Source organism: Neolamprologus brichardi, chromosome 3, assembly GCF_056152115.1.
Source record: "Neolamprologus brichardi isolate AB-2024 chromosome 3, ASM5615211v1, whole genome shotgun sequence".
NCBI lineage: Eukaryota > Metazoa > Chordata > Actinopteri > Cichliformes > Cichlidae > Neolamprologus > Neolamprologus brichardi.
In genome coordinates this window covers 61,272,888-61,287,342 of record NC_142106.1, presented here as the reverse complement: position 1 = coordinate 61,287,342, position 14,455 = coordinate 61,272,888, and the positions used below count along the sequence as shown (strand labels likewise).

At 40.0% G+C, this 14,455-nt stretch overlaps 2 protein-coding genes across 11 annotated transcripts in view; one reads left to right on the top strand and one right to left on the bottom strand.

Annotated features, from left to right (window-relative positions):
- The window catches only part of LOC102777248 (NLR family CARD domain-containing protein 3-like), a 1,099,208-nt gene that overhangs the window by 242,739 nt on the left and 842,014 nt on the right, over window positions 1-14,455 (top strand). For 6 of the 10 annotated variants that reach the window (XM_087837895.1, XM_087837897.1, XM_087837890.1 and 3 more), the window contains one exon: window positions 653-826. The exons of the other annotated variants lie outside the window; for them this stretch is intronic. In XM_087837895.1, coding sequence (XP_087694021.1) covers window positions 653-826 — 174 coding nt within the window. The remainder of the gene's footprint in view (window positions 1-652; window positions 827-14,455) is intronic. 10 annotated transcript variants of the gene reach the window in all.
- LOC148106009 (uncharacterized) lies at window positions 10,211-14,442 on the bottom strand. The gene is made up of 5 exons (XM_087838019.1): window positions 14,226-14,442; window positions 13,804-13,891; window positions 13,239-13,719; window positions 10,824-10,983; window positions 10,211-10,630 (listed from the first exon to the last, which is right to left on the bottom strand). Exons 1-5 carry the CDS (start codon window positions 14,440-14,442, stop codon window positions 10,491-10,493), a joined length of 1,086 nt encoding a protein of 361 aa, XP_087694145.1. The 3' UTR covers window positions 10,211-10,490.

The window sequence follows — 14,455 nt, the reverse complement described above, 5'->3', positions numbered from 1 at the left end:
CTCAACTTTGCTTAAAAATAATTTAGTTGTATCAACACTGCCCTCTGGAATAATTAGACTTTGGTGTCAAACTGATGTGATCTCCATGTTTCCTTTGTTGGACTGTGGGCGAGTGTCAGAACTGAATGTACTGAGTAACATTTAGAGTTTAAATATGTGTCAGTTCCAGTTTTAGAGCTCTAAAGTGCAGCTATCATGTTAGGAATATGTTAGGAATAGACAGTAACACTGAGCACACTGAGGTCAAATCTTTATCCAGTTCATCTGCAGGCTGAGCTCAGTCCATCCATTTAGTGAAATGATGTTTAAAGGTCTTCTTGTTCTGTGAGCGTGCACAGATCCTGAAGCAGAAAGCCTGGGTTAACAGAGAAATGATCATCACTGTGATGATGCTCATCATCTCTGACTGGGATTTGAGGTTTTGTCAATGCAGCAAACACAAAGAAAGCCTGGCTATGTTGGACTGGGTGTGGAAGCAACTCCCAGTTTGAGTTCAGGAGACAGACACTCTCTATACTTTGAAGATCAGCTTCAAACCTTCCTTTTTGATGTATTTTATAGTTAGAGCTGGATCAGGTGACCCTGAACCATCCCTTAGTTATGCTGCCATAGAGATGGATAACAGACGGATTGTTGTTTTGTGTGTCTGCAGTCTGTCAGGCTGTCTGATTACAGAGGAAAGTTGTACTTCTCTGGCCTCCGCTCTGAGCTACCACCCCTCCCAGCTGAGAGAGCTGGACCTGAGCTACAATCATCCAGGTGACTCAGGAATGAAGCTGCTGTCGGCTGGACTGAAGGATCCAGGCTGGAGACTGGACACTCTCAGGTATGGAGAGAATGTCTGATAGAGGAGGAAGAGCTGGAAACATTTCCTGTGTCCTTCACTCACTTTGTTTGTTTCCTGCAGATGAGACATGAACAATCACACATGCAGGAATATTTCCAGGGACAGACACACTAGTCTAGCTGGATAGTACATGGATATTTATGTAGGGGGTCTCCAAGGAGTCTTTTTGCAGGAACATTAATGATAACTGATAAGTCATGTTGAGAGTTTCATTAAAAGTAGACCTACAGTTAGGTCCATAAATATTTGGACAGAGACAACATTTTGTAACTTTAGATACACTTTATTAGGTCACAGGTGTACCTGAGATAGTGTGTACCTAATAAAGTGTCAGCCATGTTTAACACAGTAAGGGGAATTGTTGAAAAGAATATATCAATGGGCCAATAGGCTCGACTATAGGAGCACAGGGGTGTGTTTAAATGAGAAACAGAGACAAGAATGTAACTCAAAAGAACCAGCCAACTTTAGTGAAATAAACCATAAGGTTGACAAGCACAGGTTAAAGACACTTTACAATGGTAGAAAGGAAACTTACAAAAATTAAAAGAAAAGTAAAACACATAAACTGCTAAAGCAATGACTTGGTCAAGTGTTACTTTTGGTTTTCAATGTTCGGGTTTCAATGTTTGGGTTTCAATATTCGGGTTTCAATGTTCGGGTGCACCCTAGTAACCTGACTCCTTAACTCTTATAGAAACAGATTACACAAATCCAATGTACATTCAAATGAAAATCTCACACTCTTTTCACATGTGGAGAATGTTCTACACAACAGCTCATTATTTAAAGTCTCAAATAAAAAATGTCCAAGGGGTAAAGTCCAAAAAATTCCTAGGGTGTGAAAGAAAATAGGAGTGAGAGAATGTCAGTCAGTAGTCTTATGTATAACCAGCTGTGCGTGAAAGTGTGAGTGATACAGTCCTACCACACCGCAAGGTGCAGCAGATCATCAAGTGGAAAAGAAGCGAATCTCAGTCTCTCTAAGTCCAGGTGGGAAGGCTCGCCGTCTATTTCACCGGAGGAATCCACCTCAGGAACAATTCAGCATACAAAAAAAACCTGACCTGTCAACAGACAGGGTCAGAAGAGCAATTCAAATATTAATTATGCTGTTCTAGCTATAATTCACAATTTAGGATCTTGATGAAGTCACATTCAACATCAATTTGCAATAAAAATACTCAAATTTGCAAAAATAAAACATTTCTCTTACACAAACTATGCATTAAACCAAGTAAAGTCAGTGCATATGCATATATGTCGCATATGTGACAATTATTAATCAAACAATTGAGATTAATTCAGTTCCTCAACAATAAAATGTGAAACAGACGTGAACTAACTGAGACATACAACATGTGCTCACCGATCTCAGTGCATCACGGCCAAAGACAATGGCATGGTGTCTCTCGGTCGGAAAATGCGGGGCTCTAAATAACGTAACAGGACATGTTGTTTTTCTCTTTAATAACCGTAATACGGCATAAACATAAGTTGCGCTTCAAGTGTTACCTTATTTCTGGAAGCAGATTGAGATGAACTTTCAGGCAGTTGATAGCAACCAGAGCTAACAAAGGCTAACAGTTTAGCTCCACGTGGTACTTTCTAAAGTCACCAGGAAACTTCAGCATTTGCCTGTTTATTCACTGTGGCTACTTTTAACATGAAAGGTAGCTGATAACCAGTGAACTTATGTGCAGCACAGTTGGTTGCAACTTATATCTAATACTTTTTCCAGCTCAAAAGCTTCAGTCTCTCTTTTCTCCTGCCAGCACGCGACTACCTCCACACATAGCAGCGAACACAGAGCATGTGGGTGGGACATACAGCGGCAGGCTGCTCTCCCATTGGTCAAAGCATACTGGGACCTGTGCATTTTGATTGGTTGGGCAGGATGTCCATCTCTCCTCATATCAGTCCTTAAAGTGGTACCCTCATTGTATGCGGGTTACACCTGTGTATGTTTCCCATGCTGTATGTCCACAGTCACAGTGACAGTCAGTGACACTGACAGAAGGATGAAACAAGGCTGTGTATCATTTCAGTCTGTGTGTGTGACAAAGAGCCAGACAGGAGCAGCTAACATTTGGAAATGGAAGCTTATTGGAAACTCTTCATTCACGGCTGAATTCACAATAGATTTGTTCTTAAGTGCACATTTAGCAGCTAATGCTAATACTGTTTTCCCTTTGCTTTCTACAACTTGAGCAGCTATTGCTAAGTAGACCACTTTGCTCTGCTAAGGATTTGTGTGACCATGATGGAAACTATGATAATCTAATGCTGCTAAGCTAATGCTGTTTATAGGCCCTGTTAGAATCAATATTTCATTCTCATTCTGTTGTTTGAGAACAATATTAACGTTTCACATCATTATAACACAAGAGAAAAGGGTATTAGCATTAGCTACTAGTGCTTATTCACCTCAAATTACCTTTAGCTGCTAATGGCAGCCTACTTAGCATTAACTCCTCACTAATATAATGCTAATTTACATCAAATTAGCATTAGCTGCTCATATTGTTATAAGGAAAGAGAAAACGGTATTAGCATTAGCTGCTAATAATTATTCACCCCTAATTAGAATAAGCCGCTAAAAGCAGCCTACTTAGCATTAACTCCTCACTTCGTTGTTACCCAACGGAAAAGAGTATTAGTATTTGCTACTATCATTTTTAATAAGAGACAACGGTGTTAGCAGTATTAGCAGTTGCGCATAATGCTAATTCACATCAACGTAGTATTAGTTAATAAGGGCAACCTACTTAGCATTAACTGCTCACTAATATAATGCTAATTCACATCAAATTAGCATTAGCTGCTCAAGTTGTTATAAGGAAAGAGAAAACGGTATTAGCATTAGCTATTTATAATTATTCACCCCTAATTAGAGTTAGCCCCTAATGGCAGCCTACTTAGCATTAACTCCTGACATTGATATAATGCAGGGGAAAAGAGTTACCATTATCGGATAATGCTAATTCACCTCAAATTAGTATTGGCTAATAACAGCACCTGCTTAGCATTAGCTGGTCACATTGTTATAAGGCAAGAAAATATGGTATTAGCAGTAGCTGCCAATCTCTATTTACCTAAAATTAGCATTAGCGACAAATGGCAATCTACTTAACATTAACTCCTCACTAATACAATGCTATTTCACAGCAATTTAGCATTAGCTGCTAACATCAGCCTACTAAGCACTAGCTGCTCACATTATTAAAAGGGAAGGGAAAAGTGTTAGCATTATCGGGTAATGCTAACTCGCATCAAATAGTTATTAACGGTAACACACATCACATTGTTAAAATGTAAGAAAAAACATTGTTAGCATTAGCGGATAAAATAGCATTAGCTAATAACGGCAACCTACTTAGCATTAGCTGCTCACATTGTTAGAAATCAAGAGAATATGTATTAGCATTAGTTGCCAATGCTTATTCACCTAAAATTAGCATTAGCCACTAATGGTAGCCTATTTAGCATAAACTTCTTAATGCTAAATGAAGATAATTAATGCTAAATATGCTTAACTGAAATGAAAGTAATGTTAGCATTAGCTGCTGATATTGTTAAAAGGTAAGATAAAACATTGCTAGCAGCAGCGGATAATGTTAATAATGGCAGCCTTCTTAGCATTAGCTGCTTATATTGTCATAATGCAAGGGAAAAGAGTTGGCAAAAACATTGTTAACATTAGTGGATAATGCTAATTCACCAAAATTAGCATTAGCTAATGATGGCTACGTACCTAGCATTAGCTACTGATATTGATTTAAAGCAAGAAAATATGGTATTAGTATTAGTTTTTAATGCATTTTCATCTAAAATTAGAATTAGCCACTAATGGCGTCCTATTTAGCATTAACTCTTCACATCGCAGGGGAAAAGTTAAAAGTGAATAAAAAACGTGTTCACATTAGCTACTCGTATTGTTAAAAAGTAAGAAAAAACATTGTTAGCATTAGGGGATAATGCTAATTCACCTCAGATTAGTATTAGCTAATAAAGGCAACCTACTAAGTATTAGCTGGTCACATTGTTATAAAGCAAGAAAATATGGTATTAGCATTAGCTGCCAATACCTATTCACCTAAAATTAGCATTAGCCACTAATGGCAGTCTACTTAGTATTAACTCCTCACTAATATAATGCTAATTCACATCAAATTAGCATTAGCTGCTAGCATTATACTACCTTGCACTAGCTGCAAACATTGTTAAAAGGGAAGGGAAAAGTGTTAGCATTACGCGATAATGCTAAACTCGCATCAAATTAGCATTAGCTAATAACAGCAGCCTTCTTAGCATTAGCTGCTCACATTGTTATAATGCAAGGGAAAAGAGTTAGCATTAGCGGAGGATGCTAATTCACATCAAATTAAAAAATATGGTATTAGCATTAGCAGCTAATGGTTATTCACCGAAAATTAGAATTGGCCACTAATGGCGTCCTATTTAGCATTAACTCTTCACATTGCAGGGGAAAAGTTAAAATTGAATGAAAAATAGTGTTCATATTAGCTACTCATATTGTTAAAAAGTACAAAAAAACAATGTTAGCATAAGCAGATAATGCTAATTCACCTAAAATTAGTATTAGTTATAACGGCAACCTACTTAGCATTAGCTGGTCACATTGTTATAAAGTAAGAAAATATGGTATTAGCATTAGCTGCCAATTCCTATTCACCTAAAATTAGCATTACCTGCTAATGGCAGTCTACTTAGCATTAACCCCTCACTAATGTAATGCTAATTCACATCAAATTATCTTTAGCTTTAGCATTAGCTGTTAGCATCAGCCTACCTAGCACTAGCTGCTCACGTTGTTAAAAGGGAAGAGAAAACGATATTAGCATTAGCTGGTAATAATTATTCACCCCTAATTAGAATTAGCTGCTGATGGCAGCATACTTAGCATTAACTCCTCACATCGTTATAATGCAAATGAGGCTAACTTGCATTAAATTAGACTGCTGTTATTAGCTAATGCTATTTAGAAGTAACTGCACACATTGTTATAAAGCAAAGGAAAACGATATGAGCATTAGGTTCTAATGCGTATTTGACTTAAATTAGACGTAGGTGCTAATGGCGGCCTACTTAGCATTAGCAGCTCAGATGTTGTAATGCTAGGAAAAAGAGTGTTAGCATTAGCCGTTCACATTGTTATAAAGTTAAGGGAAATAGTGTTAGCATTAGCTACTCACATTGTTAAAAAGTAAGTGTTAGCATTAGTGCATAATGCTAATTCACATCAAATTAGCATTAGTTAATAACGGCAGCCTATTTAGCATTAGCAGATAATGTTGACCTTGGCCCACTGGAAAAGTTAAGAACTAAAGATTTAGGAGTGTTTCTCGATAGCTCTTTCTCATTTGAGAAACAAATGAATTCTGTTATTAAAACCAGCTGTAAGGTTTATATTGTTGATTGTCATTTATGCTTAGAAATATTTACTCATATATGCTTAGAGTTGTATAATCGATTGCATGATGATAGAGGTTTGATCCTTAGTAGTCTGTAAAGACTTTGTGTGCCTTCCAGAGTGCTCTGGCATGCACACAGCACTTGGGGCCATGAGAGAGGTCGTACCCTCTCTTACTGATTTATGGTGTAGGACAGGGGTCTCAAACTCAATTTAGCTGGGGGCCGCTGCAGGCAGAGTCTGGGTGAGGCTGGACCGCATTAGGTTTTCCACAAGAAAGGCATGGTTAAAAAATTCCAATCTTCTCAAATCTCTTTATTTTTATTTTTTAACACAAAATATGAAATATAAACAAATGAAGAATTAATAAGAAAAGAAATCAATCTGTAATAAATAAATAAAATAATAACAAGATATTTTTAGTCAGTGAACTTATGTGTTTTTTTCAGTCTTCTATATCTGCTGTATTTAGATTGAAATGTCTGTATTAACAGTTCTATAACCTTCTTCTGAACATGAATGGAACACTGTAGAAAATGAACTGTTCTTCTGAACATGGCTTCTCTTGCCTACTCCTTGCTGCTAGAGACCTGGCAGCGTTTCCTCTCGCATAGCCGAGCCAGATTTGGCCTGAGGGAGGAAGCAGTTGCGACCCTCAGTATGTCTTGAAGATGATCATCCGTAAGTCTGGACCTGTACTTGGACTTATTGAAGTTCCAAGTGGAGAAGAGCTTTTCGCACAAGTATGTGCTACCAAAAAGGCACATGGTCCGCTTGAACATTCGGGAACGCCGAGGGAAACTAGGGCTCAATTCTCTCAAAAATTGTCCAAGCTTGTCTGCTTTTCCACTCACCTACCTGAACTTTGCTTTGAGTTCAGAGTTGCACTGCAGCTCAATGAGCTCCATTTGAAGCACAGAAGGGGCATCTTGCACATCAAAGAAGAAGGGGTCCGCAAAAATTTGAAAGTTGGCTCTGTTTGTCTTGAAGTCAGCAAATCTGTGATCAAATTCCTCCTGTAGCCTCAAAATGACATCAACATACTTGTCAGCACTGAATGGTGTGCCTGCATCCACGAGTGCCTTGCATGCTGGGAAATGGCAAAGGTTTGTCTGAGAGAGCTGAGCTTTCCAGAGCGCAAGTTTTGTGGAGAATGCTCTCACGTTGTCATAGGCAGCACTGACAAGTTGCCCCTGGCCTTGTAACGTCTTGTTCAGTACATTAAGCTCATGTGTTATATCAACAAGAAAAGCTAAGTCCATGAGCCATTTGGGATCAGTTAGCACAGGAACACTAACTCCATCCTTCTCCATGAAGGCTTCACTTCTGCTCTCAGCTCAAAAAGTCTCTTTAATACATTTCCCCTGCTGAGCCAACGTACCTCAGTGAAGTCGAGCACATCCCCATATTCTGACTCCATTTCCTCTAAAAAAGCACAGAACCTTCGGTGCTTTAAGCCCCTGGATCTGATTTGGTTGATGCATTTCACAACAATAGACATCACATTGTCAAACTTCAGGCATTTGCTGCAAAGGACCTGCTGATGGATAATGCAGTGCAGAGCAACGGCCTCCTCCACACCTTCCTCTTCCAGTTTTTTTTTAACAAGTGCCACCAGTCCATTTTTCCTCCCTGTCATTGATGGTGCTCCATCTGTTGTTATTCCAACAAACCTCTTCCATGGCAAACCAACATTCTCAATGGCATCACACAGCTTGTAAATATCTGCTGAGCGGTGGTCTGGCCATGCATTGGAATTACTGTGAGCAGCTCCTCCATCACTTTAAACTGTCATCAACACCACGGACATACATTGGGAGCTGGGCAGTGTCGGTGATGTCTGTGGTCTCATCAAGAGCGACTGAGTATATACTGAAACATTTGGCTTTCTCACACAGTTGGTCATAAATGTCACTTGACAGGTCAGAAATGTGATCTGCTGCGGTGTTGGCAGAAAGGCTGATGTTGCTAAACTGACCTTTCTTTCCCGGACAGACTATATTTGCAGCCTGCAACATGCACTTTTAGACAAATTCACCTTCTGTGAATGGCTTCCCTGCTTTAGCAATCATCTCACTAACCACGTGGCTTCGACTGCTGCATTATTCTCTTTGGTTGCTTTCTTGAAGAAATCTTGCTGCCTCAGTAGATCTGTTTTAAGACTGGCAACCTTCCTACGCATCACTTTGAGAGTTAATATGAGATCTCTCTCTGTGAAAAAATAACTAAAACTCCCACTGACGTGTGTATAAATCTATATACGTATAATGTCCCGCTGGGAAGCAACTTAAAAAAAACCAACTTTTTTTTGAAGGGTTGTTAACGCAGCGCGCTGGGGCGAATGTCGCGTTTGCCCAATAGAAAGGAGGAAGCCAGCCAGGCACAGAAAAGAAAGAAACACTCCAGGGCAACGCTGCTGCAACTTTTACTCATTGAGAAATGTTTCCCTGCTTGCATCAAGCCCGGCTGGTGTCCCTTGAGATCCATATCCCACCCTGATTGGTGGGTTAATTCAGCTCCGCACACAACACTGTAAAGTGTCATACATTATCAAACTAACATTAAATTTTCATATTAAGGTGGGGGCCAAAAACTATCGTCCTGTGGGCCGCAATTGGCCGCGAGTTTGAGACACCTGGTGTAGGAGGACACCTACTCTGTGTCTGGTTAAGTATAAGAGCCCTTTGTTAGGGGGACCACTGGACTCTTAGCACCAGCTTTGGGGTCACAGGGTCACATCTGGAACACACACACACACACACACACACACATACCTACACTAGACTGGTACTCTTTGTTCATACCTGTGTAAGACGTCATATGTTAATGAACTTATGCATATTCATGTAACCTCAATAAAGAGCAGTGTTACGAGGGAGCAGACGAGAGCGACTGAGGTCAAGTGAAGGAACGGCGCTGTCACAGTTCTCTCCCTCATGAATTGTCTGGTTCCAGCGGTGGGTCTGTGCTAGACGACCCATCACCAGCTTTTTCCAGCTTTTTCCACTGGTTACCACCCAGCCAACATTTATATGTGGGGCCCATATGGTTTGGAAATGGGCTGAAAAATGGGCCCCATATAGGATTGTCCGCGGGTTCCGTAATGGCCCCATGTTAAATGCCCATATAGGTGTTATATTGGTAAAATCTAGGAACTAAATGGGCCCCAACTGGGCAACATACACAGAAACCCACCCGGGCCCCATCTGTCAAGTTTTTTGTGGGTACCATGTGGGCACCACATAGGCTAAAAAGTGGGTTTTAAGTGGGATTGTCCGCGGGTTCCATAATGGCCCCATTTTATAAGCCCATCTTGGTGTTATATTGGTAAAATCTAGGAACTAAATGGGCCCCAACTGGGCAACATACACAGAAACCCACCCGGGCCCCATCTTTCAAGTTTTTTGTGGGTACCATGTGGGCACCACATAGGCTAAAAAGTGGGTTTTAAGTGGGATTGTCCGCGGGTTCCATAATGGCCCCATTTTATAAGCCCATCTTGGTGTTATATTGGTAAAATCTAGGAACTAAATGGGCCCCAACTGGGCAACATACACAGAAACCCACCCGGGCCCCATCTTTCAAGTTTTTTGTGGGTACCATGTGGGCACCACATAGGCTAAAAAGTGGGTTTTAAGTGGGATTGTCCGCGGGTTCCATAATGGCCCCATTTTATAAGCCCATCTTGGTGTTATATTGGTAAAATCTGGGAACTAAATGGACCCCAACTGGGCAAAGTACACAGAAACCCACCCAGGCCCCATTTTTCTAGTTCTTAGTGTGCACAACATGAGGAAAACATGAGCTAAAAAGTTGGAATGGCATTATCAGTGGGTTCTGTAGTTGCATCTTACTTCTTGTTTGAATTGGCTAATTTCTGGCACTGGGCGGGTCCCATGTAGAAAAACAGCCACAAAATCAATTTAACAGACGGCCAATACGGCTTCTGTGACACAAAGACACTAAAAATATTAAAGCTGACTGCAAACAGAAACATCAAGAGGGGACACAAAACACATTTTGTTCACATTTATTTTGTCCCACAACTGTGGGTTTAAGTAACTGTATTCCAAGGAGTGTGAACTTAAAAAACTAGAAATGTCAAACTACATTCAAATTGCTTAGAGTTGGAACTGTAGCAACATGGGAAAAAATAAGGGAAACCCAGAACCTTGTCTTGAATCAGCAGGGGTGTCTGTTATGTTTTTTTTACAGAGCCGTTAGTCTATTTTGTCCCCTAGCAGCCCTCAGTCCTCCTCTGTCTCTAGCGCCAGTGAACCATTTAGAGAGAGCTTTCTCTGCTTCTTGCAGGTTGACTTTTGCAGTCAAAGAATTCTTCTTCAGTGCCTCTGCAAATGAAGAAGAAAAATGGGTAAGCCAAAGTAAAGGTAACCGTAGCTTACTTCCTTTGGCGATGATTTACAAAGAACAATGTTTATTTCACTTTCTTGCCTCAAATATATAAGATGGCACAAGAACCAATCTCACTTACACTTTCAAACACTTTATTTAAAAAAAGTGTCTCAAGTGAAACTAACTTACCATACACAACATTAAAGAGGTGCAAATCTCGGAACTTTTTCTTCCCATGTCGGCCAAGCAAGTTGTACTCCACGGCAAGCTCGGGTGATATGAGGAATTTCATCATTCTCCTTGTAGCATCATCTACACTTGTTCCCCCTATATCTGCTACCATGGCAACCTGAGGGGAACATATAAAAAGGACAGATTAGATACTGGCATCTGGGTAGGATGCCTCCCTGGGGAGGTGTTTTGGGCACATCCAACCAGGAAGAGACCCAGAGGAACACCCAGGACATGCTAGAGGGACTATGTTTCTCAGCTGGCCTGGAAATGCCTTGGGATTCCGCTGGAGGAGTAGGGCCAAGTGACTGGAGAGAGCAAAGTCTGGGCCTCTCTACTTAGTACCGGATTGGGTCGCAGGGGGGAGCAGCCTAAGCTTAAGATAATGGACCAGGAATGGAGGATAAATGGACGCTTTACATATTACTTAATGTTAATTGTGTGGAGATAAAATATATATATATATATATATATATATATATATATATATATATATATATATATATATATAAATATGGTAGTAACACAAGCTAAACTGTTAAAAATTTAATTGAAGTTCCTTAATAGGGCTGGGTTCTAGATTTCTAGAGTCGATTCGATTCCGATTCACAAGGTCCCAAATCGATTCGATTCGGAGAACTTTTGTCTCAGACAGTCATAAATACTATCACCTGATCACGTATCAGTACATTTCCATATTTTTATATCTATTTGTGAGACTTTATCAAAAGTGTAAGCATCACAGCAGATGCCTTTGTATCAAAGTAACTGAGGATAAAACACAGAAAAACATGAAGCCGATTTTCTGGCCTGGGATTTTATAGCAGATGACCTTACAAATATTCTGCAGTAGATCAAAAACGAAAGAAAATAATTAATGAACATCTGAACATTACCTGATGCTGCTGAAGTGAAGCAGAGCAAAGTTAAAGGTTTTATTAGAGACATTTTGCAATTTTGCATAATTTTAAAAAGTTTAAATTTGTTCAGCAGCCTATTTAAAGGCAGAAAGGCTTTCTCTTCGTAAGTGAAAGGGAAAAAAATAAGCGACAGCACTGTAAATGCAGAAAACAGATTTTTAGATGGGAAACGATTCTTGAAGTACACTGAGAGAGAGTGAGAGAGAGACAGCGAGCTCTGCGTGAAGTGTGATTTTACCGTGGTGGAAAACCACCATGGTTGGAAACCACCACCATGGTGGAAAACCAAAACCAAGCAAAAGTAAGAGGGAATTCATGACGATGTTTACGTGAAGCGGAATTTTCAGTGTAGTTTGGATCTTCTTTTGCTGTTGGTTCAGTCAATATTGTTTGGAGAAAGATAAAACCTGCAGCTTCAGAATCTAACACAAAAAACACAAAGTGCCGTCGGCTGAGAAAGGCCACATCTCACTGATTCTGATCCGTCGGCGGGTCCGGGCTTTGTGTTTACATCTTTGTGCAGAATGCGTGTGCCTGCTCTCATTTACTTTCTCCAAACTAAAATGGGTTTTATTTGATAAGTCTATAATCAAAACCCACCCCTATTCCTTACCCCTTTATCATTTATCCATAATGTTAAGCAGGACACCTGTGAATATTTTGTTGATTTAGCTGTAAAAGTGTCATAAAATCAGCTGTGAGAGTGTGTGCTTTTATCCCTTTTTTCAGGATTACTTCTACTTTCCACATCTGGTAGTTTTTTTTCTCTACAGTATACTATAAGAGTGTAATCGGGGATTAATAACAGAAAAGGGCAAAAAACAAACTTGAAATTTTACAGTTTTTTTTAACTGAAAAAGGCACTCATAATGTACATGAATAAAAGATTTAGAATAGGCAATTTGAATTATTAATTGTAAAACAGAACGAAAACAATTTTGTGACCTTTGGCCCTGTGGTTTGTTTTTGGGCATCTCTTTTCTTCTAAATAAGTCCAGCCATGTTGGGCCCCTGGTAGAGCTCTGGTTGGAAGAGACAGGTTGGAAAAACCTGTCATCGGCGACGGGTTGGGGGCTAAAGGGTTAAAATAAATAGGAACTAGCCAGAATTTGCATAAACTATCATAGCAGAACAAAAATAAGAAATCTATCCGTTATCAAAGTCAGAACCAAATGCTTCATTAGAATAAAAAAATGTAATGTGGTATAAAAGTAACATCTCAGAAAAAAAAAAATCATAGCAACAGAAAGACATGGTAGCAGATGTGATGGTCTCTGGCCTGCTTTGCTGCCTCAGGACCAGTAAGACTTGCTGTGTTAAATGAAACCAATTGTGCTGTATACAAAAAAAATCATGAAGGAGAACGTCTTTCAGAAAATATATCAAAGAATGTTTTCTGACTACTGTATAAAGAACAGTGGCAAGCAGAATGGGGAGGAAAAAAAAAACTTACTACAGCAGACATGAGACTGGAGTCCTCCAGTTTTCCATTAAGAGCCTCAACATCGTCTTGGGTTTTAAGAGGTAAAACAACCCCTTCAGGGACCTCCGTAACTGAACCATTTTTCTGCTTCAGCAAGGCATTTAACATCTTGCTATGAACCAGTTGAGTCTCCTTCACTTCCTCTAAAATGGCAAGTACTTTCGAGAACATGGCTTCACAAGTGGGGCTGGCGGCACTCCGGGCAGCGGGGCTGGCGGCACTTCGGGCAGCGGGGCTGGCGGCACTTCGGGCAGCGGGGCTGGCGGCACTCCGGGCAGCGGGGCTGGCGGCACTCTGGGCAGCGGGGCTGGCGACTACACTATTGTTTTTTCCAGAGGGTCGCTTAAGGAGTTGTTCTGGAGGCGTGGGTGGAAGTTCTTCATCTGAATCAGAAGGCTCACTTGATTCAGTGTGGCTGCTCAGTTGATTCTTCATCAGTTTAACACTTGGCCTAGAAAGGTTAAGCACAGAACATTTATGACACTGTTTCAGAAGGAAATAAACTTCATCTTGTTTGTATGCTAGTACCACTTACTTTCTTTTTCTTATGCCATTCTCATTGTCCGTCAAGTCTGATGAATACTCTGCTTGATGCAACTTTGCCCTGGCATTTGCATAAGTTGCTATAACATAAATTGTACAGAATACAACATGTAAGATAAAATGTAAAGAAGAAATAAATCTACAAAAACAATGACAATGAAAAAACGGTTTCCAGTAGAATAGAACAGAATAATCCTTTAATTGTCCCACAAGGGGACAATTGTTGTAACAATTGTTGTAACAGCAGCCAGAAAACACATATACAAACAAACAGTACACAGGACACAGAACAGAAACATACAATAATACAGGGCCTTACATTTTCAAAAGCCTCCAAGTAAAATAAAATGTTCATGTATAAAGTTTTAAAGAAAAGGAAATACAGATGTAGTGTACAAATAAAGTCAAACTTACCTGCATTTCCCATGACACGGACATTGCAGAGTATCCAGTTGCTGGTTGGTGGTGTTCCTTCCTTTACAGCCTTTGTCACATTCACTAATGAGGCAGGAGGCCACCAGCATAATTTTCTCTCTGCGTCATGGAACCACTCTGATGGAATGATGTCTACCTTCTTGCAGCCATCAGAGTCAACTTCATCCACAAACTCGACCACACTGAATGAAGACATCCTGTAAACGCCA

Coding starts and splice junctions, on each gene's coding strand:
- LOC148106009 (XM_087838019.1), bottom strand. CDS start 14,442: ATGTCTTCATTCAGTGTGGTCGAGTTTGTGGATGAAGTTGACTCTGAT. Junction 13,892..14,225: donor CCGTGTCATGGGAAATGCAG/GTAAGTTTGACT, acceptor TTTATGTTATAG/CAACTTATGCAAATGCCAGG. Junction 13,720..13,803: donor AATGGCATAAGAAAAAGAAA/GTAAGTGGTACT, acceptor TAACCTTTCTAG/GCCAAGTGTTAAACTGATGA.